General features: G+C 44.9%; 1 protein-coding gene across 6 annotated transcripts in view; it reads left to right on the forward strand.

Annotated features, from left to right (window-relative positions):
- Positions 1-25,369, forward strand: part of Pi4kb (phosphatidylinositol 4-kinase beta) — a 40,299-nt gene that overhangs the window by 10,631 nt on the left and 4,299 nt on the right. For 4 of the 6 annotated variants that reach the window (XM_048358170.1, XM_048358174.1, XM_048358169.1 and 1 more), the window contains 8 exons: positions 3,058-3,994; positions 9,258-9,302; positions 11,685-11,912; positions 14,232-14,459; positions 16,544-16,653; positions 17,568-17,672; positions 17,801-17,924; positions 20,383-20,648. In XM_048358170.1, the coding sequence (XP_048214127.1) occupies positions 3,058-3,994; positions 9,258-9,302; positions 11,685-11,912; positions 14,232-14,459; positions 16,544-16,653; positions 17,568-17,672; positions 17,801-17,924; positions 20,383-20,648 (2,043 nt within the window). The remainder of the gene's footprint in view (positions 1-3,057; positions 3,995-9,257; positions 9,303-11,684; positions 11,913-14,231; positions 14,460-16,543; positions 16,654-17,567; positions 17,673-17,800; positions 17,925-20,382; positions 20,649-25,369) is intronic. The other 2 variants (XM_048358172.1, XM_048358173.1) reach the window with 1 other exon arrangement.

Consider the following 25,369-nt stretch of genomic DNA (forward strand, 5'->3'; position numbering starts at 1 on the left):
AGTAAAATTCTGTCTCAAAAACAAGCTGGGCACCAGGTGTCTCACCTATATAATCCTAGATACTCAGGAAACTGAGATCTGAGGCTCATGGTTCAAAGCTCACCTAGGCAGGAAAGCCCATGAGACTATTATAATCTCCAATAAACTACCAAAAAAAAGCTCAAAGTGGAGCTGTGGTTCAAATGGTAGAATGCTAGCCTTGAGCAAAAGAAGCTCTGACACAGCTCCTGGGCCCTGAGTTCAAGCCCCAGGTCTGGCCTACACACATAAAAACAAAAAACACAGAACTTCTAGATCCACAAGTCTTCACTTGATTTCTTTTTGCCTTCTTATAATCCCTCCAGTACTTGGAGTATCTGTGACAATGGGTCAGGAGAGAGCTATCATCATAAACGTTTTACCCCTCTGCACATCACCTTTATGATAACAATAGTTGTTGGGGTGTTTTTGTTTGTTTGTTTTTGTTTATTTGTCGGACATGGGGCTTGAACTCAGGGTCTGGGCGTTGGCTGTCCCTGTGCTCTTTTGCTCAAGGCTAGTGCTCTACCACTTTGAGCCACAGTGCCCACTTCTGGTTTTTGAGTAGTTAATTGGGGATAAGAGTCTCACTTGAAGGCTAGGAATGTGGCTTGGAGGTAGAGTGTTTGCACAGCGTGCATGAAACCTTGGGTTCGATTCCTCAGTACTACATAAACAGAAAAAGCCGAACGAAGTGGCACTGTGGCTCAAGTGCTAGAGTGCTAGCCTTGAGCATAAAGAAGCCAGGGACAGTGCTCAGGCCCTGAGTTCAAGCCCTAAGACTTGGGGGAGGGGCGGCAGGGAGGTTCACAGACTTTCCTGCCTGGGCTGGCTTCAAACTGCAATCCTTAGATTTCAGCCTCTTGAGGAGCTAGGATTACAGGCGTGAGCCACCTGCACCGGCACCCAGCTAAAAAAATATTTTTTTAAGGAGTTATAAGTAATTAATGTAACTCTTTCACCTTTTTTGCTTGCTTGCTTGCTTTTTCCCCTGATACTGAACTTTTGAACTCAGGGCCTTGCTCCCACTTGGCTTTTTCACAAAAACTGGAGCCAACCCATAACCTGTGCCACTTCCACCTTTTTTGCTGGTTATTTCGAGATAAGAGCATTGCAGGTTTGCCTGCCCAGGCTGGCTCTGAACTGCAATTCTCAGATCTCAGCCTTCTAAATAGCTAGGATTGTAAGTGTGAGCTACTGGCACTTGGCATAATTTACTTCTCCTAAAAAATAATATAAACATGTATACACACACTTATTGTTTACTAACCTTTTGGGTAGTTAGTATTCAACTAGCATTTTTGTGTGTGTGTGGTGGTATTGGAGTTCAAACTCAGGTCCTCATGCTTGCTAGGCAGATACTCTACTACGTGAGCTATACCACCAGTCCTTTTTTGCTTTAGTTATTTTTGGGTAGCATTTGCTGCACCTTTGCCTGAAGCTAGCCTTAGACCACAGTCCTCCTACCTATGCCTCCTGTAGCTGGGATCACAGTTACAAATTACCCTGCCTGGTTTACTTATTGAGATGAGGGTCTCACCAACTTTTTTGTCTTTACTGGCCTCAAATGGTTATTCTTCCAGTCTCCTCCTCCTGAACAACTTGTACAAGTGTATGTGGCTTCAACTAGCATTTGAGTGCTGCTGTGTGCCAGAGACTCTACTAAATCCTTGCTTCGCCATGAACTTATTTTTCTTACACAGCAGCAGTAAGAAGTAGTTTGTTTTCCCACTTGGCAGTTGAGCAAATGGAAACTCAAAAGACACATGGCTTGCATAACTTTACATAGTATAGAAAGGATTTTGAACTCCAGCATATTTGCTACCAAGTCCAGCATTCTTTCTACCATCCTTCAGCTGTCATCATGTTGAAGAAGAGCTATGATGTCATGAAGCCAGATAGAGAATTTGTACAGCTTTTATTCCCCCCTCCTTGAGGCTTGAACTCTGGGCCTGAGAGCTGTCCCTGAGGTCCTTTTGTTCAAGGCTAGCACTCTACCACTTGAGCCACCACAACACTTCGACTTTTTCTGTGATTAGTTGGAAATAAGAGTCTCACAGACTTTGCTGCCTGGCTGGCTTTGAACCTTGATCCTCAGATTTCAGCCTCCTGAATAGCTAGGATTACAGGCCTGAGCCACCCCACTCGTGCCAGCTTGTACAGCTTTTGAATGGTTGATGACGGTGGCTTCAGAGCTATTATCTTATAAGCAAAGCCTAACATAGTATGTGTTGGCCCTTATTCACTAGGAGCTTTGAGTCTAAAGACAGAAGGTAAGAAAGTATCTGTAACTGGAAAAATGCATCAAGACTTTAATATTAAGTATAGATGAGATGCATAAGACCTGAGTGCAGAATGCTATGTGAGTAGGAAATTAAATTTGAAGAGGAGGCTGGGAATGTGGCTTAGTGGTAGAGTGCTTGCCTAGCATGCATGAAGTCCTGGGTTTGATTCCTCAGTACCACATAAACAAAAAAAGCTAGAAGTGGCGCTGTGGCTCAAGTGATAGAGTGTGAGTCTTAAGCTGAAGAAGCTCAGGGACAGTGTCTAGGCCCTGAGTTCAAGCCCCAGGACTGGCAAAAGTAAAAAATAAAAAATAAATAAATTTGAAGATGAAAAGGAAAGGGTTAATGGAAGCATTTGAAGAGAGATACATGATGAGGAAAAGATAGAAAGAGTTTACCATGTTAAAGACAAGGGGATAAGAGTGGAAGTGGTTCCCAGTACACCTGGGATATTTGTAAGTTTGTATAAACATAACCTAAAGTAACATTTTGCAAGTACAAGCTGAGAAGTGAGGCCAAGGTGAGTAACTAATGCAGAAAGAAAGAGGAAAATAGGGTGATCGGAAGTGGGTATAGGGAGGGTAAGCTTCCTGGGAAGAGATAACTTTTCATACGATTTTGAAGGAGTCCAGGTAGACAGAAAGAGGAGATGCCGGGTACGGTTTCATGGCAAAGGGAAGATCTGAGGATGACACCATTAACCAGTGTGTGTATGTCTCCTTTTCTGTTCCTTTCTCCCTCCATCCTGCTATAGCTTGGAAGCTCGAAGTCTGGCTGTAGCCATGGGAGACATGGTAGTGGAGCCTGCCCCCCTGAAGCCAACTTCTGAGCCTACTTCTAGCCCACCAGGGAATAATGGGGGCTCCTTGTTAAGCGTCATCACGGAGGGGGTCGGGGAACTATCAGTGATTGACCCTGAGGTGGCCCAGAAGGCCTGCCAAGAGGTGCTGGAAAAAGTCAAGCTTTTGCACGGAGGTGTGGCCATCTCCAGCAGAGGCACCCCACTGGAGTTGGTCAATGGGGATGGTGTAGACAATGAGATCCGTTGCCTGGATGATCCGCCTGCCCAGATCAGGGAAGAGGAAGATGAGGTGGAAGCTGCCGTGACCTCGGGAACAGCCAAAGGAGCAAGAAGGCGTCGGCAGAACAACTCAGCCAAACAGTCTTGGCTGCTGAGGCTGTTTGAGTCAAAACTGTTTGACATCTCTATGGCCATTTCATACTTGTATAACTCCAAGGAGCCTGGAGTGCAAGCCTACATTGGCAACCGGCTTTTCTGCTTTCGCAATGAAGATGTGGACTTCTATCTGCCCCAGTTGCTTAACATGTACATCCACATGGATGAGGATGTGGGTGATGCTATTAAGCCCTACATCGTCCACCGTTGTCGCCAGAGCATTAACTTCTCCCTCCAGTGTGCCCTATTGCTCGGGGCCTACTCTTCAGACATGCACATTTCCACTCAACGACATTCCCGTGGGACCAAGTTACGGAAGCTGATCCTTTCAGATGAGCTGAAGCCAGCTCATCGAAAGAGGGAGCTGCCCTCCTTGAGCCCAGCTCCTGACACAGGGCTGTCTCCCTCCAAAAGGACTCACCAGCGCTCTAAGTCAGATGCCACTGCCAGCATAAGTCTCAGCAGCAACCTGAAACGAACAGCCAGCAACCCTAAGGTGGAGAATGAAGATGAGGTAAAATTCGAGGGCGGGAGCGAGAGGCAGAGAGAGGAGAGAGCTTGAGAGGGCTGCATGAAGACAGGATGTCTTACATAGGGTTATTCTGTTCTTTCTGTCCTTTCCACTGTTTCATTTCACTGCTGAAAGCATGGAATGATAGAATGGAAAAAGACCTTAAAATTCATGTATTCCAACTGCCTCATTTTACAGAGGAAGAATCAAGAGACCTGGAGGGATAAAGTGACTTGCCTCAGGTCAGATAGCTAATGGAAGGTTGATCCTTCTGACCCTGTCCAGAGTTGTTTTCACTAAACTGCGCTGTCATTCCATTAACTACTTGTTGAGAACTGTGGTGGAGAATGTGCCCAGCATGACCGGAGACTCAGGACAACTTTCAGGGCAGCAATCAGGGAGGGGAAAGGAGCTACGGTCTTTGTGTGTGCTATAGGAGGGGAGATGTTAAATAGAACATCAGCTTCATTTTCCTGGTCACTCTTCATAATCCTGCTCCTTTACTCCTGAATACTTCTTGTTAACATAGAGTAAGGTTCATACCCTCTTATGGAAGCATCTGCAGAATGCTCTGCCTGCCTGCCTTCATTTGGGAGAAGCACAAAGGGAAGGAGAAGCAGTCAGCAGAGTAAAGCTAGTGCCTGGTCAACTATTTAAGACTGAGGGAACAGGAAGCTACAGCAGCAGTTGGGGATATCTAATGTAAGATACAGAGCAGAGAATAAATAAGCACATCTGCAGGTTATAGATACCCTCCTCTGCACATCTGGACAGATAGCAAGGAAAATGGTCAGGCAAGTTTGGTGACCTGGTGTCCCAGTTAGTCCTCCTGTCTGATTTACCATTGGCCAGGCTCCTACATTGGCTGTCAGCCCAACTTAGAAAAGAAGGGAGAAAAAAAGATGAGGAATTTGCACTGCTGGAAAATGTCTATGGCCATGGTCTGGTCCTGGCCTCAGCCTCTGTGGGGCACAATCCACCCACACTTTTTATACAATGGGCTGTCTTTCAAGTTGAGGGAAACCAGAGTGACCAGGCAAGGGAAAAGCATGAGAGAAGGCAGACTATAGATCCCGCTTTTCTGGAAATGTTTGAGGATATTTTGGTTTGGTTTGGTTTGGTTTCTTGGTGCTATTTAGATTTGAACTTAGCTTGCTAAGCGAGGGCTATACATACCCCTTGAGCTAATCCACCAGCCCTCTCTTACATTGGTTACTTTCCAGATGGTGACTTCTTTATGCCCAGGTCCAGATTCAAGCTTTCTATTTGTGCTCTCCTAAGTTAATGCGGATGACAGGTACACACCACTGTGTGACCAAATAGAGTCTCAATAACATCTTTTGCCCAGACTAGTCCATGATCCCTTGATCTCCACCTCCCAAGTAGCTAGGATTACAGGCTTGAGCCACCTCGCCTGGTCTAGAAATCTGTTTTATTATGGTAATTGAATAATGGTAAAGCTAAAAGTGTTATTATTTGCCAGTCCTGGGGCTTCTTTGCTCAAGGCTAGCAGGTGCCACTTCTGGCTTCTTCTCTTTATATGGTACTGAGGAATCCACCACCAGGGCTTCATGCATGTTAGGTAAGCACTGTACCACTAAGCCACATTCCCAGCCCAAAAGCGTTAGTTTCTATTGAGCATTTACTATGTGTCAGGTGTTATGTCAAGTGCCTTACACTTAATCCTTAGAACAACCTTACCATATATTTTACCAGTGAAGAAACTGAAACACAGTGAGATTAATTTCCCCAATATGTTTCAACTGGTAAATTTCAGACCAGGACCCAAATCTACAGCTTGTGCTCATAACCATTCAACTGAGCTACCTTTGTTATTTCTCAGCATCTACTTGCCCAGCTTTTAGCTGTCAGAGGCCACTGGGGAAGAAAGGCCCGGCTACAGCCATCTACCCTTTCACATCCATGCACAGACAAAGCCCAAGCTGTTGTGGGAACCACAATGGCTAGGGGTTTTTTTGTTTTGTTTTGTTTTGTTTTCAATTTCTGTTTGAGATTAGCAGCTGAGTCCAGGATCCATGAAGGGAGAAAGTTGCAGAACAAGAAAAATTCTCTAGATTCTGGTGGATCTAATGGCATGTAGTGTTTGATAGCTCTCTCATCTAATGTCTTAAGCTTGTGACAGAATGGGTGTGAGCTGCTGGAAGTGAGTTCCTTGGCGCCTCTTGTCAGGCTTGGCTTTTTGCTGTTTCCATTTTTTAGTCCTCATCTTAGGGTCAGAAACCCTAAGAAACTTTTAGACGTTAGGATTTCTCTTGCCCCCTGCTGGTCTAGGGTCCCTCTTCTTTACATCTAACTTCTGCTCCAGGATTATGGATGACTCTTGAGAGGCAGGTATTCTCTGCATGTATAAAGCTCTAGGGCCAGCCAGACACTGGTGGCACATGCTTGCAATCCTAGCTACTCGGAGGCTGAGATCTGAGGATTGAAGTTGAAAGCCAGCCCAGGCAGAAAAGTCTGTGAAACTCTTTATCTCTAATAAACTACCCAGAAAAATCTGGAAGTGGTACTGTGGCTCAAGTGTTAGAGTGCTAGCCTTAAGTACAAAGAGGCTCAGGGACAGCACCCAGACCCTGAGTTCCGGCAGAAAAAAAAAATCTCTATGGTGGGTTCTCCAACTGGTTGCCACTCTTCCCCAACCCAGCTTCTTATGGAGGAAAACATGAAGATTACAAGTCTCTGGGCCCTCCTGGGTTATCTGATGCTAGCAGAATGAGACACCTGAATCCACTATGGCTCCAGGAAATATGAGAGTAAAAGAGAGACAGAACACAAATGTGAATATTACCAGGCTTCTAAGCACTGGAGTCTTCATCTGGGGTCTCTCCCAAACCCTTTTACATTTTGAGGATATCTCTATCAATGCCTTTGTCCTCTAGATACCAAGGGAATTGGTTTTCCTTCTTTTCTTCTTCCTTCTCCCCTGTCACGCAACATTCATTCACCCAACAACTGACCTTGTACAATGTACAAAAACCCTGTTGAAAAGACAGCAGAAAATAGAGGACAAAATACGGTTCCTCCCTGTAGTAAGTGATAGGGTGATATGGAAACCACAGATCTAGGGAGGTTAGTTTATGACTCTTGAAAAGTTTTCTGCTCTTAGCCAGGAAGTACACATTACAAACACGAAGCATAGAATTTTCTGAGCCTGAGCAGACTTTTGTGAAAGGAGAGTCTCTAGGTGAGCCCTGGTGCTCTGCTCTCCATGTCTACTTTTCTTCTGGGTCCTGCATTTCATCCTGTGCTTCTACCACAGTAGGGAGCTCCTGAGACTCAAGTGGCACCACAGTGACAAGGGAAGAGCTGGTCCACTTCTCTTCTTGCCTGGAGTCTCCTGCACAGCTCTTTTCTGCCTGGAGCTCACAGAAGGTTCCATTTTCTTTTCTTGATGAGGAATCTTTTATACTCCCCCCATGATGAGAAGTCTCTAGCAGTGATCTCTCCCATTTCCCACTATTCTCCTCCAAACCTGCCTCTTTAAGGCAGTTTTTTTTTTTTTAATCAACCACTTTAGGGCTCTCTGCTCAGGCAGCCTTCCTTTCCATTTGTAGCCAAATGACAAATATTTTGGCAGAGAGTGTTGAGATGCAAGGAGTGGTTTAGGTACCACCTCCGCCCTACCCCACGTAACAACACCAGATCAATCTTTTCAGGAGTGCAACCTTTGTACAGAGAAATGTGCTGCATGTCACACTAGAGGCCCAGTGGGCCTTCCAGCCTGATAGGGTGTGATGTCAGCTTCTTGGCCTCAGCTTTATTCCCTACAGCTGACTCAGTATGAGTGACTCAAACCCAGGGAGTAGGAGGAGAGGGGCAGGTCATAGTATACCTCCCTCCCCACAAGGCTGTTAATGAGTCTGCTGAGACCTTTCTGTGAGAGAGTCAGCCCGAGCATTGCTCATAGAGCCAATGTCCTGCCAGCTGTTCCTTCCCCAGCCAGATCAAGTGTAGAAATTGAACCACTAAGTTGCCTGCGTTGTCTCTCACACTTGTATTGAAGTGGAAGAGATGTTGCCTTAGGAGAGTGTTTCCAAGTGTGGCTTTTCCCTGCAAGTGTCCTTCTGCCCAGATTTTCCAAGTAAAAACCCAGATATAGGACCTCCAGCTAGAGTAGAAGTTAAAACATGAAACTGAATTGAGTTGATACTTGAGATGCAGGTTGTAAACCAGAACTCAGTGTACATGGGTTTTCTGCCCTGAGAGCTTTCTGGACTTGGCCTTCTCAGTCCAGGCTTTTCTCCTCCTGCCATTTGTGTGCATGTACTGCCCCTGCACCCTTCCCTGGTAGACCCTGTTGGACAGAACCCAAGATGGCCTTGTGCTTTGAGTGCTACTGCAGAATTACTGAATGAGAGTTCAGCTACCATCCCTGTCCCCAGGTTTGTTTGCTGACACCAGTTAAGACGCAGGAATGAAGTGATGCTTAGATTATACCCCTGGGCTAAGTAGGAGTAGGACAGCTACTGCCCAGCTAATAATCAGCTTTCTCCAGTGAATTTAGGTGGATCTTAACTGCCCAGTTCAAGTAAGAAAAACTTGTAATATACTCAATGGCAAGTGAAATAGCCTGTCAGAAAGCTTTAGAAGGTTTGATGAATATGAGATTGAGCTATTCTTACTTCCTCTATCATCCAACCCAGAGCTTTTGTGTTCATGGGTCTTGTATGCCCTTGTCACATAGGCTCAAGCTTGGGATTAGGCTTCCCAGGGTGATCCAGAAGCTGATTGGAGAAGAGGTAAATATACTTGGCAAAGAAAGTTTAGCTCTGAGATTTCCAAAAAGCTGGAGGAACATGGGATTTCTAGTATGGGAGCCGTGCAGCTTGTTTGGTCCAGTCTCCCCTCCATGATCTTCATGAAGAAGGGGTTGGTTGAGAGACATATGAGTAGCTGTAAAAGAAGAACAGGGAAGCTTGGCAGTATAGTTACTGCCAAAAGGGCCCAACTTCAGGGTTTGGTCCCTAAAACATGATTCATTCAGGCACGAATCGACAAGGATAAAGTAAAAAGCAGGGGCTGCCTGTCTCTTCAGCCTTTTTGACTCGAGGTCTGAGCTGTCCTTTCACCGTCCCACAAATGTCTAGAGTTGGGCAAGTGGGATTTCTGGGTTTATATGTCTTTCACTAAATTAGAGCAGTATAAGAGAAGCAGTTATGGTCCAAGTTGGTGCTAAATTCTTTGCCTTTGTCTCTTTCCCTTCCCTCCCTGCCCCTCTTCCTCCCTCTGCCCTCTGGCCCTTTCCCAGGAGCTCTCCTCCAGCACCGAGAGTATTGATAATTCATTCAGTTCCGTAAGTGGGGCCAGGCTGGGACTGGGTGGCAGGCTCCCCCCATGGCCGCATTTCCTCTCCGTCCCAGGTCTTCTGAGCCTCCAGGCCAAGGCTAGTTCAAAGGCCCCTTTAATTCCTGGGAGATGAGCTTCTCCCTTTCAGGCCTCCCAGACCTGGAGGCCTCCACATGAGCCCAGGCAGACAGGGTGATCCTTCGCTCAGAGACAGCTAGGCTGGATCCTACACTGCTCCATGCCAGCTCCCGGGTCTCTGGAACCAACAGCTGGGAAAGAGGTAGAAATCACTCCTGGATTTCTGCCAAGGACTCCTTGGCAGAACTCCCCCCACCCCCGGCCTCCCTGGTCTTATTTCTCCCACCCAGAACTCTTCCCCATGGCTTCTGCCATCAGACCACAAAGAATTTATCCAGTCTTCTAAATGGTAGACCCTGTGCTGGTTGGGGCCAACTCCAAAAGCAAACAGGACCTGACCAGAGGAGGTTTTGTTTTTTCACTTCCCCACAACTGTTTTTCCTTTTTAACTTTTAACCACATCTCTTCCAGGTCTGAGTTCTTCCCTTTTCCCAGTTCACTGTCCAGGATGTCCTTTAATCCCCATTTTCCTTTCTTATTCCCTCCGGACTAACTCCTGACCCTCTGGACCCACAGTGTCTTGGACCTTATTGCTGGATAAAGACGTGAGAGGAAATGCTGGACCCTATGGGAGTTTAAATGATTTTTTCTTTTCTATTTTATTTGTCTACCCAATCAGTTTTCAATGTTCTATGCTGATCCCCTTTCAGTCATGATTGCTATCTCCTCCCATGTGGCAGAGCCTCTCTCTTAGTGGCCTGGGGTCACATTTCCAACATTGTCCTGTAACTTAGGGGTCACATTTCCAACATGTTGCTGTAACTTAGGGGTCACATTTCTGACATACTCATGTAACATAGAGGTCCCTATCTCAAATGCTCATTTGAGGACAGAAAGGAATTCTGCCTTTTATAATATGAGGCGGCTATGAATTGGTTGGGGTGGAGGGTCCTTGGGATGGTGACTGGTTGCCACCTGAGTGGATGGATTAGGGGATTGATATTTCAGATATTTCTCTTTCTCTCTCTCCGTCTCTCTTTCTGTCTTCATGTGAAGCTTGAACCCAGGGTTTCATTCTTTTCTATTAAGCCCCCAGGCTATTCCCCCGGGTTCAAAGAAGCCCAATACTATTATCTTTCTTTGTTTCTCTTATCCCTATCCCCTAAATCATTCCTAATTCTGATACCTTCTTTGATTCCTTACTGCCCGGCTCATCTCTTTCTGTCATGAGAGGCTGACAGAGGAGCTGTTCCTTTTCTGTACCTTGGCTCTGTCCTATATATACAAGAGGGAGTTAGGTAGAAATTCTCTATCGGGAAACTAAGCAAAGCACATTCAAGAAGGGAGAGAAAAGCCTGGTGAGTGCAGTGCTATGCCTGTAAGAGGAGGAGATACTCTGCTTATCTAGCTGGGTGGAAGTTGGGAAGTTGAGTGGCTATGTTGATAAAATGTCCCTTGGAGTAGAACTTTGACTACAGAGCCCTTCCTCATGGCTAGCTCAATCCATCTTTTTCCCCATCCCATCTTCCCAGACTGACTTTGCCTTTTGAGGGATGACTGACGTGCCTAGCATGAGAAGCAGCTTCACAATGGGGAGCTAATACGGGGAGCATGGTTGGTGAGAAGTAGGGGAGGAGGACCTAAGGAGGACTCACTAGAGAAGGCCTTCAGGCCCATCAAAAACTTTAAAAGGCTGCCATTTTCTCCATTCATCTACCCATCCCCCCCTTCTGCTTTTTCTTTTCCCCTTGGCCATTCCTTCATTAATATCCTTTTCTCATCTTGTGCATGTGCATTGATCTTGTGTTAAGAGAATGTGGGATGGTTGTGGGGTGCCATGGAAGGCACCTGAAGTCACGTGGATAAAGAGCACCTTCCTTCTTTGAAAGGGCAATCGAGATGAGGGGCTTCCTTTGCTGGTCTGTGGACCCTGGCAAAGCCCTTCAGCAGGGATCCAGACCAAGGACCCAGATGAGGAGACAATCCTGTCTTGAATGAGGAGCACTTCTGTCTGGGGACCTGTTGTCCCCTGCCTGTCTGTGATAAAGCCTTGGGACAATCCTTGAGGAACTCAAGTCTAACAGAAAAGGAATGTATATCCCTTGGGTTTCCCAAGGAATAAACTTACAAAGAAGGAATGTTCTGGTGGTTCTCAATTCAAGCTGAGAGGGGCAGGGTGGAGCTCCTTTCCTAGAGTTCTCTAGATATTGGAGGCCCTGGCCGAATGGCCAGGAGTCATTGAATAGAGTGGGCCACTTTTTTCAATATTTCTTGGTCTTTTTTTTTTGTTTCATCTCAATCTTCTCTGTAGCCTGTCCGACTGGCTCCTGAGCGAGAATTCATCAAGTCCCTAATGGCAATTGGCAAACGGCTGGCCACTCTCCCCACCAAAGAGCAGAAAACCCAGCGGCTGATCTCAGAGCTCTCCCTGCTCAACCATAAGCTCCCTGCCCGAGTCTGGCTACCCACCGCTGGCTTTGACCACCACGTGGTCCGCGTGCCCCACACGCAGGCTGTTGTCCTCAATTCCAAGGACAAGGTAGGTGGATTCTGACTCAAACTCACCACTGATCTGACTTTTCACCCATGATTGCCCAAGTTTATGTATGTACAGAGGGCCCTCAACATTGTGGTGTATGTGCCAACCATGACTGAGCCCCATCACTGTTGTGATGCTGAGAGCCCTCCTTCCCTGTTTTCTTAGACTTTGCTTTTCTGAGCCAGAAGCTTAATCTTTTCAGCTTCCCTCTTTTTTTTTTTTTTTTGGCCAGTCCTGGGCCTTGGACTCAGGGCCTGAGCACTGTCCCTGGCTTCTTCCCGCTCAAGGCTAGCACTCTGCCACTTGAGCCACAGCGCCGCTTCTGGCCGTTTTCTGCATATGTGGTGCTGGGGAATCGAACCTAGGGCCTCGTGTATCCGAGGCAGGCACTCTTGCCACTAGGCTATATCCCCAGCCCTCTTTTTTTTTTTTAACTAGAAAGAAAATATTTTAATTGAGTTCAACTTAAAAAATAAGATGTTTCCTTACCACCATGAATACATCAACCACATTTTCACATACAGAAAATTTACATTCAATTGCTTACAAGACAAATCGTCATATAATACAGTTACATTCATGTGAAGTATATGAACTTATTTAATTGTATACATTTTTTACCATTGTATCTGATACCTTTCAAAATGACAACTGCAAGAAATAATATGCTAATTTTCTAAAAGTTAGCTAATACAATGTTATTTAAGGTTAGAAGAGTCTCTTTTGAAGAATAAAATTTCATTCATACAGTGAAGTTCCAGTGATTCTTCTAAATACGTGTTTGAAGGTAAAAATTTTTACCAATTTTTAGTTATATAACTTGCAAGGCATGACAGTTTGAGCAGGTTGCATTGATTTATAGTTTAAGTCATTTCAAATGGTTCACACTTTTTGTGCACTGAGGGGAAAGCACCAATAATTAGGTTGACATATTTTCATATCATGGATGAAATCACAGCACTATGGTTTCAATTTCCATTTAAAACCCAATCACTTATAAAAAAAATGTGTATTTCCAAGGCTCAACTTTTGCTTTGTCAATGAGACTGACTGACAGATTAGAGACAAAGATGGTAATGGTAAAAAAAAAAAAAAAGATGCTATACATAATACCTACTAACATAATAGAGCTCAGCTTAAAATGGACAATTTTCCATTTTTGATCAGCTTCCCTCTTAACTATTTCTTAGGAGAATTACTCTCCACCCTTTCCTTATCCTCATTTTGGTAGTTCTTCCGAAACTCTCAGGCTGTCCAGATACAGCTACTATGAGGGTAGAGAAGTATTTTGTTTCTAAGACCTTTTCTGATCATTGTAGGCAGAGAGGAGAAAAGGGTGCCGAACACTGGAGAAAATTAGCTGAATGAGGGCTGGGAATAGGGCCTAGTAGCAAGACTGCTTGCCTTGTATACATGAAGCCCTGGGTTCAATTCCTCAGCACCACATATATAGAAAACGGCCAGAAGTGGTGCTGTGGCTCAAGTGGCAGAGTGTTAGCCTTGAGCAAAAAGAAGCCAGGGACAGTGCTCAGGCCCTGAGTCCAAGCCCCAGGACTGGCAAAAAAAAAAAAAAAATTATCTGAATGTGCTGATTAGAATGTATACATTGTTCCAATTCGTCAGTACTTCACAGGAAGTATTGAAGATTAGAATCCTCCTCAGGACCATGCCTGGTTTTATCCAGTCTTTATGTCCCCAGCAGCTTTTAGAGCCCTGTCTTTAGAACAGGCCCACAGAAGCTTCTGGGCCTCTCTAACAATTTGTAATTGCTAGTTGAAATAATTGTGCCCAATTGCGTCATCAGTACATTTTGAATCACAGCTGGAAAACTTGTTTTTTTCTCACCCAAATACTTTATGAAGGTGATCATATATGACAAGTTCCTGCCTTAACTATGGTGTTCATGTATGAAGGGACTGACAGATGAGGCTTGGAGTTAGGAAAGAACTGTGTTAACAGAGTTGAGATTTAGAAAGTGATGGTAGAAGCCAGGCGTTGGTGGCTCACACCTGTAATCCTAGCAACTCAGGAGTTTGAGACCTGAGAATTGTGGTTCAAAGCCAGCCTGGGCAGGAAAGTCCGTGAGACTCTTATATCCAATTAACAAACAAATAACTGGAATTGAAACTGTGGCTTAAGGTGATAGAGCACTAGCCTTAAGCAAAAATGCTCAGGGACAGCATCCATGCCCCATGACCAACAAAATGGAAGGAAGGAAGGAAGGAAGGAAGGAAGGAAGGAAGGAAGGAAGGAAGGAAGGAAGGAAGGAAGGAAGGAATAGGGGTAAGTTACAAATACTGTTTTCATCCCCTCCACCAGGCTCCCTACCTGATCTATGTAGAAGTCCTTGAATGTGAAAACTTCGACACTACCAGTGTCCCTGCCCGGATCCCCGAGAACCGAATTCGGAGCACACGATCTGTAGAGAATCTGCCTGAATGTGGTATCACCCATGAGCAGCGGGCTGGCAGCTTCAGCACCGTGCCCAACTATGACAATGATGATGAAGCCTGGTCAGTGGATGACATAGGCGAGCTGCAAGTGGAGGTGAGGGAACTCCATGTGGGCAGTACTGGGACACCATACCTGTTCTTCAGGAGCCTTCAAGGCATTGGAGATAAGACAGACTCCTCCCTGGCAGGGGAGACAAGAGCCAAAATGAGTGGTATAGATGTGAGCAGGACAATCTCTGAGCAGCTGATCTGGGTTAGATTTCATGTGGAGCTTGTTCTGAAGAAAGAATTCAGGTTAAATGTAAGGAAGAACTTGTAGACCCAGGAGAGTGAGAAATTTCATTTATTGAATACTTTCTAAATAAAGCTGTTTTGAGCTAGCAAACACTGGCAGGCCGTACTTTCTTTCACAAAGTATTTTTGATATTGGACATGGTGGCTCATGCCTGTTATAATCCCAGCATGCAGAAGGCTGAGGCAGGAGGATCATGAACTTGAGGCCAGTCTGGGCTTCATAACAAGACTACTCTGTCTCAAAAAAAAAAAAAAAAAAAGAAGAAGAAGAAAGAAAGAAAGAAATAATAGGGCTGGGAATATGGCCTAGTGGTAAAGTGCTTGCCAAGCATGCATGAAGCCCTGGGCTCAATTCCTTAGCACCACATATACAGAAAAAGCCATAAGTAGTGCTGTGGCTCAAGAGGTAAAGTGCCAGCCTTGAGCAAAAGAAGCCAGGGACAGTGCTCAGGCCCTGAGTTCAAGCCCCAGGACTGACAAAATAAATATCTAAATAATAAATATTGAAGGAATTTCTGGGTGCCACACCTGAGTGCTATAGGCTAGAATAAGACTTGGCCTCTGTCAGGTGCTGGTGGCTCATGCCTATAATCCTAGCTACTCAGGAGGCTGAGATTTGCAGAACATGGTTCAAAGCCAGCTGGGGCAGAAAAGTCCGTGAGACTTTTATCTCCAACTAACCAACCAGAAAACCTGAAGTGGTGCTGTAACTCAAGTGGTAGGACACTAGCCGTGAGCAAAAGAGCTCAAGGACAGCAGTGAGGCCCTGAGTTCAAGCCCCCGGACCACCACCACCAAGAAAAAAGTTTTCTTAGAAGAAGTGATCTCTTGTTGATGCCTGAAGCATGGTAGGAATTAGCTGGACAAAGCTGTGGTGCAAAGGACTTGTATACAAAGACTGGAAGATAAGACAGAGCCTGGCCCCTGATAAGAACTGAAAGAAAGCTTGCATAGCTGTGGGAGTGAGGTGAGAAGCAGTGAGTAATGAGGCTGGCATGGTTGGCAGAAATCATATTGTAGGAAAGATCTGGTTAGCTGTGGAAACCTAAATTTTATTCTGGGTTATAGGGAACTAGAGCAGGATTTTATGCAGGGCCTTAGCGGGTTGCCAGTGGCTCATACCTTTAATCCTTACTTCTCAGGAGGCTGGGATCTGAGGATCATGATTGGAAGCCATCCTGGGCAGGAAAGTCCAATTAACAAGCAAAAAGCCAAAAGTACAACTGTGGCTTAAGTGGTAGAGCACCACCCTTAAGCGAAAAAGCTCAGGGACAGTGCGCAGGCCCTGAGTTCAAGCCCCAAGACCAGCACACACAAAGGAATCTCTGTGCTTGAGTTTTCAATTTTTCTAGAGAAATTAGACATAGACATTTAAGAAGAAAAATTACAGAAGATGTATGTATAAGGCAGCATGCATTAGGTAACAGAGACATCTAGTCCAGAAGAGTTCTAAACCCATGTGGAGAATACATCCTTCACCTTGGGGGCCTCTCAGAAACAAGGCTGAGAATTCAGGTTATGGTCTTTGGCAGTGGTTTGCAAACTTTAGTGTGTTGGGAGTCTTCTGGAGAACTTTTTACAAATTCAGACTTCTAGTTTTCATTTCTCAGTCATTCTAATTCAGATGGGTGGGTGGGGCCTACAATTCTGCCTTTCAGCCAGCTGCTCCGCGCAGCTACGGGTAGCTCACACTTTGAGAAACACTGCACTGCTCTAGGGTCCATAAGCACGCCCAGGCAGCTCAAGCTGCCAGGGGTCAGGGTGGCCTGGAACCAGGGGAGGCTTACTCTACAGTCTGGAAGCAAGGGGTGAACATGGCACGTGGAGTGACAGAGGGAGCTCCACGCTTGGTACCTCTGACCAGCACTCCCCTACTCTCCCCAGCTCCCTGAAGTGCACACCAACAGCTGTGACAACATCTCCCAGTTCTCCGTGGACAGCATCACCAGCCAGGAGAGCAAGGAACCTGTGTTCATTGCAGCAGGGGATATCCGGTATGGCCAGTTCACATCGCACCTGCTTTTTTATCTCTTCCGGAGACACTGTTCTGTCTCCTTCCTCTCTGTCTTCCCTGCTTTGGGCCTGTCTTTCCCTTTACTTACTCTGTCCTTGTCCTGAGGTCACCTGACTTGAGGCAGTGAAGACAGTGAAGAAGGTTGAGATGTTACTGTAACAACTGCAGGAAGAAATGAAAATTTAAGAGGGATTCCAAAGGGTGGGCATTCCCAAGAAAGGAATTCAAGCAGTGTTTCTCAAAGTGGGGGGCTAGCACAGTGATAGAGTGCTTGCCTAACATGTGCAAAGCCCTGGGTTTGTCTGCAGCACCACCACCACCACCAAAAGTAAATAAATTAAGACAAACAGAACAAAAACGTCAGGTCCCAAAGTGATGTGCCTCAGAATCTGATGGGAGGGAGGAGATTCTATAGTCACACCCATTCTAAATCAGTATTTGGGTAGAAGAATAGACAGGACCAGGTACTCTGAATTTTTATTTCATTTATTTTATGTATTTATTGCCAGTAAATGTGTTTAAACTCAGGGCCTCCTGCTGGCTCAACAATTCTTGCTCATGGCTGGCGCTTTGCCACTTGAGCCATGCTTCCAGCCTGACTTTTTCTGGTCAAGTAGAGATGGAATCTCACAAACTTTTCTGCCTGGGCTAGTTTCAAACCATGATCCTCCATGTCTCAGCCTCCTGAGTAGCTAAGATTGCCAGCACGAGCCACTGATGCCCAGATTAGCAAAATGGTGCTGTAGATTATGCTTCCTTCCATGCATCTCTCTCAGTGTAGGTGCCTATCTACGTGCTTGGAGTCTGGGACTAATGCAGAGACTGCCAGCATAGACAGGGCCGGAAGCTGTGGGGTAACTTCTCTAAATAAATTATGTATTTTCTTCCTGTCAGACGGCGCCTTTCAGAACAGCTAGCTCATACCCCTACAGCCTTCAAACGAGACCCAGAAGACCCTTCTGCTGTTGCCCTCAAAGAACCTTGGCAGGAAAAAGTACGGTAAGTCGGGATGGGGAGTGGTTCTTTACTCAGAACTCCTGGGCATAGTCAGGCATCCATCAGCCTTCCAGGCAGCAGAGTCCTCAGTCTTCATCCAGTGATACGTTTTTTTCCTTCCTTATTCTCAGACGGATTAGAGAAGGTTCCCCCTATGGTCATCTCCCCAATTGGCGGCTCCTGTCAGTCATTGTCAAGTGCGGGGATGACCTTCGACAAGAACTGCTGGCCTTCCAGGTGTTGAAGCAACTGCAGGTAAGGAAAGAGAAGGAAAGGGGCCTCAGCCTAGCTCCAGCCCATCCAAATGACCACACAGGTTATTTTTTTATTCTTCTTGTCAATAGTGAGGTTTAAACTCAAGGCCAGCTTCTGCCCTCTTCTCAACTGGAAACAGATTAAAGCAGGCTGTCTCTTAACTTAGGCCAGTTTCCTGGGAAGCCATGACAGCTGTATGGCGGCCTCTACTGGTGCTTTTGTAAATTGCACCTACCTCTTTCTGACCACTGAAGACTGGGCTTTGCGCTTAAAATCAGAACTTCCATATGGTCTGTGGTGGGTGGGGTCCAGTGTGCAGATACAGATAGCCTGATTCCCCTGAATCAGTCACTTACAAGAAGATTCACCTGTTTAATGTCATTCTTTTGTTTTGTTTTTGCCAGTCCTGGGGCTTGAACTCAGAGCCTGAGCACTGTCCCTGGCTTCTTTTTGCTCAAGGTTAGCACTCTACCACTTGAGCCACAGAGCCACTTCTGGCTTTTTCTATATATGTGGTGCTGAGGAATCGAACCCAGGGCTTCATGTATACAAGGCGAGCACTTTACCACTAGGCCACATTCCCAGCCCTTTAAGCTCGTATCTTTAAGCTAGTATCTTTTTTTCTCCTTCTTTTTCTATTGAGAAAAGGTCTTGCTATAAAACACAGGCTGGCCTAAAACTTGAGATTCTCCAGCCTCAGTTGCCCCTCCCTCACCCCCCACCCCCCACCCCCCGGCTGGACTCTTAGGCATGTGTTACCATGCCCAGTTTAAACATGTTCATTTTCTGGAGAAGCTTTCTCTGACCCTAAATCCTTTTCTGTCTTTGCTATGATCCTGTGGTTTTAATCTCAGAGCATCATACTTCCTAAGTGGTTGCTTTGCAAACTCCTTCAGCTCTTTTTGCTTTAGTTATCTTATTAAGCAGGATCTCAGGAGGTTTTGAAATCAAACGTTTTGGGCTCTAGGCCCAGAGTCAAGGAGTCCCACATTAAGTCCTACCACTTACCCTAAATACTAAATAAAGAGACATTGTGAGACAGAGCTATTATAAAGCACAAAGAGCGGAGATTTATTTCATGAGAGCCAGGGAAAGAGAACACTTAGTACATCTTCACCTGTGTTGATGTGTATGTGTGTATACACACACATGCACAAGCAGATATTGACCTCAAGTTAAATAGGAAGAATTGGGGCAGGGAGTAAAAAGGTCAGCATAGTTAAAGCAGAGCCAAATTACAGGTGTTTGATTAACCATTAGCTCAGTGTTTGTCTCTAGTGTCTGGTAGTCTGTATCTTTTGGCTATTCTCTTCAAGATGATTAGAAGATGGTGTTGCCTGTTTGAGGAGCAGTTTGCTTTTTCTCACCAGATGCTTGGTGAGCCCTGTTCTTTCTAGGGGGAATGTACTGTGATCTGAAGATCACAGTTCAAAGCCAGCCTGGTCTGAAAAGTCTGTGAGGCTCTTACCTCCAATTAACCAATACAAAGCCAGAAGTGGAGGTATGGTTCAAGTGGTAGAGCACCTTACGTGAAAAAAGCCAAGCAAGAGCTCAAGACCCAAGTTGAAGCACCAGTACTGCCCCCATCCAAAGCAGCTTTTAGGTTTCACCTAAAACTGGCCTTTGACCTTGATCCTCCTACCTATAGCTTCTTTTATAGCTAGGACGACATCCACATACCACCATGTCCAGCTTATTTGTTGAAATGGGGTCTCACTAATATTATGCCTGAGCTAGCCTTAATCTGCCATCTTCTTGATCTCTACCTCCCAAGTAGCTGGGAGCCACCATACCTGGATTTTTTATTTTGTTTATTTATTCAAAGTCTAGCCATTTGGCCTAGACTAACCTCAAACTCACTGTCTTCCTGCTTCTTCTTCCCAAGGGCTGGGATTACAGGCATGTCCCACCATATCTGGTTCTTGGTGTTTTTTTCCTTGTTTTTTTTTTTTTTTTTTTTTTTTTTTTTTGCCAGTCCTGGGCCTTGGACTCAAGGCCTGAGCACTGTCCCTGGCTTCTTTTTGCTCAAGGCTAGCACTCTGCCACTTGAGCCACAGCGCCACTTCTGGCCGTTTTCTATCTATGTGGTGCTGGGGAATTGAACCCAGGGCTTCATATATACAAGTCAAGCACTCTTGCCACTAGGCCTTATTCCTAGCCCTCCTGTTTTGTTTTGTTTTATTTATAATGATAGTCCCAATTTCCTTGTTTAGATGATGATAGAGATTTTCTGGACTTTCTCCCTATATGAAAACTTTTCTTGCATTTCTCTACATGTAGTTTGCTGTGAGGCCCTTATCTTTCTTTCAACACTTCCTGGCCCTCAATAGACCACTCACTTGATGGCCTAGAATTCAAAATGATAAAGGGGAAAAAGTTAGTGAAAGAGGGGAAATTTAGCCTTCTCTTCTAGTCTGGAGAAAGCTGAGAGTTGCAGTACTTTTGTGTCTCCTCACAGTCCATTTGGGAACAGGAGCGAGTGCCCCTTTGGATCAAGCCATACAAGATTCTTGTGATTTCGGCCGACAGTGGCATGATTGAACCAGTGGTCAATGCTGTTTCCATCCACCAAGTGAAGAAACAGTCCCAGCTTTCCTTGCTCGATTACTTCCTGCAGGAGCACGGCAGTTACACCACTGAGGCGTTCCTCAGTGCCCAGCGCAATTTTGTGCAAAGTTGTGCTGGCTACTGCTTGGTCTGCTACCTGCTACAAGTCAAAGACAGGTGAGTGACTTTTCATCTTAATCCTTCCTAGATCCTTTCTGCCCCTTCATATGTAGTCAACAATTGATGAACAAACATTTGTTTTAAAGAGACAAATTATTTCCTTTTTGTCTTTTGATTTAGTTGTGTTTTTAATTTATTCTTAATTTTTTTTTCAAGAAATTGTACAAAGGGGTTTCTTTTTTTTTTTTTTTTGGCCAGTCCTGGACTCAGGGCCTGGGCACTGTCCCTGGCTTCTTCCCGCTCAAGGCTAGCACTCTGCCACCTGAGCCACAGCGCCCCTTCTGGCCGTTTTCCATATATGTGGTGCTGGGGAATCGAACCGAGAGCTTCATGTGTAGGAGGCAAGTGCTCTTGCCACTAGGCCATATTGCCAGCCCAGGAGTTTCATTTCAATGAGTCAGAGTATAAGTATAGTGCATCTTGATCAATGTCACCATTCCATCGTTCTCCCCCAACTTTCCCAATCCCATCCAGACTATAAATTATGTAGTTCCATTTTTATACCTTCCTTTCTCTATTCATCTGTTCCACTTCCTCTTGCTTACCACCCCGCAACAAAACATGTTTGAGGTTCCTGGTATTCATTTGTTAAACCATTTGTTAATTGTTCAGAAGAGTTATACTATTAGACTCCTCCCCTGAGAATATCTTTCAGTCTGTTTGTGTATATATGCATATAACCTGGTATAAGCTTTCATATATGTTTGTAATTTAGATCTTCCACATATGAAAGAAAACATGTACCATTGTCTCTCTGAGCCTAACTTATTTCACTTTACATATTGTTTTTCAAGGGCCATCCATTTCCTTGCAAACAACACAATATTTTTTTTTCTTTTTTTTTTTTTTGCCAGACCTGAACTTGAACTTTGAGCCTGAGCACCATCCCTGGCTTCTTTTTGCTCTAGGCTAGCACTCTACCACTTGAGCCACAGCACCATTTCCAGCTTTTTCCGTTTATGTGGTGCTGAAGAATCAAACCCAGGGCTTCATGCATGCTAGGCAAGCACTCTACCACCAAGCCACATTCCCAGCCCTGACTGTTCATATTCTTTTTTTTTTTTTTGGCCAGTCCTGGGCCTTGGACTCAGGGCCTGAGCACTGTCCCTGGCTTCTTCCCGCTCAAGGCTAGCACTCTGCCACTTGAGCCACAGCGCCGCTTCTGGCCGTTTTCTGTATATGTGGTGCTAGGGAATCGAACCTAGGGCCTCGTGTATCCGAGGCAGGCACTCTTGCCACTAGGCTATATCCCCAGCCCCCCATATTCTTGATTATGGACAGTCTTACTGAGATGAAATAAAATCTCAATGTTGTTTTGGTTTTCATTTCCTTTATGGCCAGACATGTTGAACATTTCTACCTATGTTTATGGACCATTCTTACTTCTTCTGAAAGTCTGGGTTTAGCTGCTATGCCCATTAATTGGATTATTGGGGGGAGTTTAGTTTCTTGAATTACTTGTATATTCTGGATCAGACCCTTGTCAGATGTATAGCTGGTAAATGTCTTCTCCCATTGAGTAGACTGTCTTTTTGGCTTAGTTATTATGTCCTTTGCAGTGTAGAAACTTTAGCCTGATGCAATCCCATTTGTCAATTCTCTCTCCAATTTTCTGAGTCCCTGGAATTCTACTAAGGAAGTTCTACCTATGCCAGTAAGTTCTAATGTTCCTACTACTCCTTCCTGTAGTAGTTTAAAGGTTTCAGGTTGTACATTGAGGTCTTTGATCCATTTTGAGTTGATATTAGTACAAGATGACAGACAAGGTCCAGACCCAATTTCAGTCTTCTACATACGGATATCCAGTTTTCCTAACAACATTTGTTGAAGAGGCTATCTTTTTTCCAACACATATTTTTGCTTCCCTTCTCAAATCAGATGGCTGTAAGTATATGGGTTTATTTCTGGGTCGTCTAGTCTGTCCTGTTGGTTTTCAGACTTATTTTTATGCCAGTTCCAAGCTGTTTTTCTTACTATATGCTCTGTAGTAAAGTTTGAGGTTTGGAATTGTAGTACCTCCTGCATTTTTTTGGTTCCAGATTTGCTTTGGCTGTTTGGGCCTTTTGTGGTTCCATGTGAATTTATTTTTAACTGGTGTTTTTTGTTGTTGTTGTTTTGTTATTGGTGGTGGGGTTTTTGTTGTTGTTGTTGTTTGGTCTTTTCTTTTTTGGTACTGAGGATTGACCCCAGGATGTTGCCACTAAGATACCACCCAGCCCCATATGAATTTTTGGATTGTTTTATCTCAGTGAAGAATAGCACTGGAATTTTGTTAGTACTGCAGTACCTTTGGCACTGTGGCCATTTTCACAATATTAATTCTGCTGGTCCAAAACACGGAAGGTCTTTCCACTTCCCGGTGTCTTCATCAATGTCTTTCTTCAGAGTGTCATCGTTTTCACTCTAGAGATCCTTCACTGCCTTGGTTAGGTTTAGTGATAGGGTTTTCTGTTTGCTTGTTTTTTGAGGCTATGAGACAAATGTTTGTGTAAGCCAAGAAGGCCGACTGACAAGTGTTTAAAGGAGTAAAAGAATGAAGGATTTGTAGGATTGAGAAGTAAGGTTTTGAGTGAACAAGGACTGAAAAGACAATAGAGATTGGAAACAGATAAAGCTCGGAGGAGGGCTGAGATTGTGGCTTAGTGGTAGAGTGCTTGCCCCACGTGCATGAGGCACTGAGTTGTTGTTTTTTTGTTTTGTTTTTTTAAAGGAATTTTTTTTTTTTGCCAGTCCTGGGACTTTTTTTTTTTTTAACTCAGATCCTGGGCACTGCCCCTGAGCTTCTTTTGCTTAGGGCTAGCACTCTACCACTTGAGCCACAGTGCCACTTTTGGTGTTTTCTGGTTATGTGGTACTGAGGAACCAAACCCATGGCTTCATGCATGCCAGGCAAGCACTCTACCACTAAGCCACATTCCCAGAGCTCTTCAGCTCAAGGCTAGCTAGCTCTCTACCACTTGAGCCACAATGCCACTTCTGGTTTTCTGGTGGCCAATTGGAAATAAGAAGCTCATGGACTTTCCTGCCTGGGCTGGGTTTGAACTGCAATCCTCAGACCCCAGCCTACTGAGTAACTAAGATTATGGGCGTGAACCACTGGTGCCCAGCAGGAATTGATTTTTAAAAAGGAAAAATAATAAAGTTTTAAAAATTGAAACACAACATTATGGCAGGACACATGCCTATAATCCTAGCTACCCAAGAGGCTGAAATCTGAGGATCAAGGTTCAAATCCAACCTTGGCAGACAAAGCTGAGAGACTTTTATCATCAGTTAACCAGCAAAAAGCCAGAACTGGTGGCATGGCTCAAGTAATACAGCACCAGCTGAGTAATAGCACCAAGATGGATATAAGAGACATTATGAAGATAAAGTTGAAACTCACAGCTGTAAGTTCCCTTTCTTTTCATTCTAACATACAATTTCCATAACTTTCAAAATATCTGTTGTTTTGCCCAAACCGCCATTTCTTTCAGCATCATATGACCATTCTGAGGCCTAGCCACACCTACATATTGCATGTAGATAATTATACCACCTAGGCTCTTCCCTACAAATAAATCAGCATAGGTTCTGCGTTTGAGGGCTCTAGAGGAATGTAATTATAAGGAGCCTGATTGCAGCTTCCGACTGACCCTGAAGTGTCAGGATGTTGAACCCAGTGCTTAAGAGCCTAGAACTTGGGGCTGGGGATATGGCCTAGTGGCAAGAGTGCTTGCCTTGTATACATGAGGCCCTGGGTTCAATTCCCCAGCACCACATATACAGAAGTGGCACTGTGGCTCAAGTGCCACATTCTTTTTTTTGCCTTGAGCAAAAAAAAAAGAAGCCAGGGATAGTGCTCAGACCCTGAGTTCAAGGCCCAGGACTGGCCAAAAAAAAAAAAAAAAAAAAAAAAACGCCTAGAACTTAGCACCAGGGTTGAGTAAAATGGAGTGAAAGAAGCTGGCAATAGTCAGGCCTCAAGGGATTTTCTTAAGTGTTTGGAAGATGAAAGTCTGTCCTTTGGGGAAGAGGAGCCAGGCAACTGAGTAAACTCAATAATAACTTTTTTATTTAGCAGTTCCCAGGCTTGAACTTAGTGCTTCATGCACTTATTTGGTGTACTTGCTCACAATTGGTATTCTATCACTTAAGCAAAGCCTCTAGTCTGGCTTTTTTGCTGATTATGGACTCTCTTGGGTTTTTCCATGCATTCTAGCTCAGGTCTCAGCCTCCTGAGTAGCTATGTCTTGAGCCACCAACTCAACAATAGGGTAGTGCCTTTTTTTTTTTTTTTTTTTTTTTTTGCTGGTCCTGGGGCTTGAACTCAGGGCCTGGGCACTGTTGGTTTTGCTCAAGGAAAGCACTCTACCACTTGAGCCACAGCGCCATTTCTGGCTTTTCTTTTTTGAGTAGTTTATTGGAGATAAGGGTTTCACAGAGTTTCCTGCCTGGGCTGGCTTTGTACCTGGCTTAGGGTTATGTCTCGAGCTGGGAGCTGGTGGCTCATGCCTGTAATTCTAGCTATTCAGGGGGCTGAGATCTGATTATCACAATTTGAAGCCAGCCTTTGCAGACGCATCCCAAGAGAGACTTATCTCCAATTAAGTACCAAAAAGGCAGAAGTGGAGCTATGGCTCTGGTGGTAGAGTGCTAGCCTTGAGCACAAAAGCTTAAGCCCCCAGGTTGTGAGTTTAAGCTCTAGAACCAGCTCCAGAACACGAACACACACACAC

Source organism: Perognathus longimembris, chromosome 11 (genome assembly GCF_023159225.1).
Source record: "Perognathus longimembris pacificus isolate PPM17 chromosome 11, ASM2315922v1, whole genome shotgun sequence".
Lineage (NCBI taxonomy): Eukaryota > Metazoa > Chordata > Mammalia > Rodentia > Heteromyidae > Perognathus > Perognathus longimembris.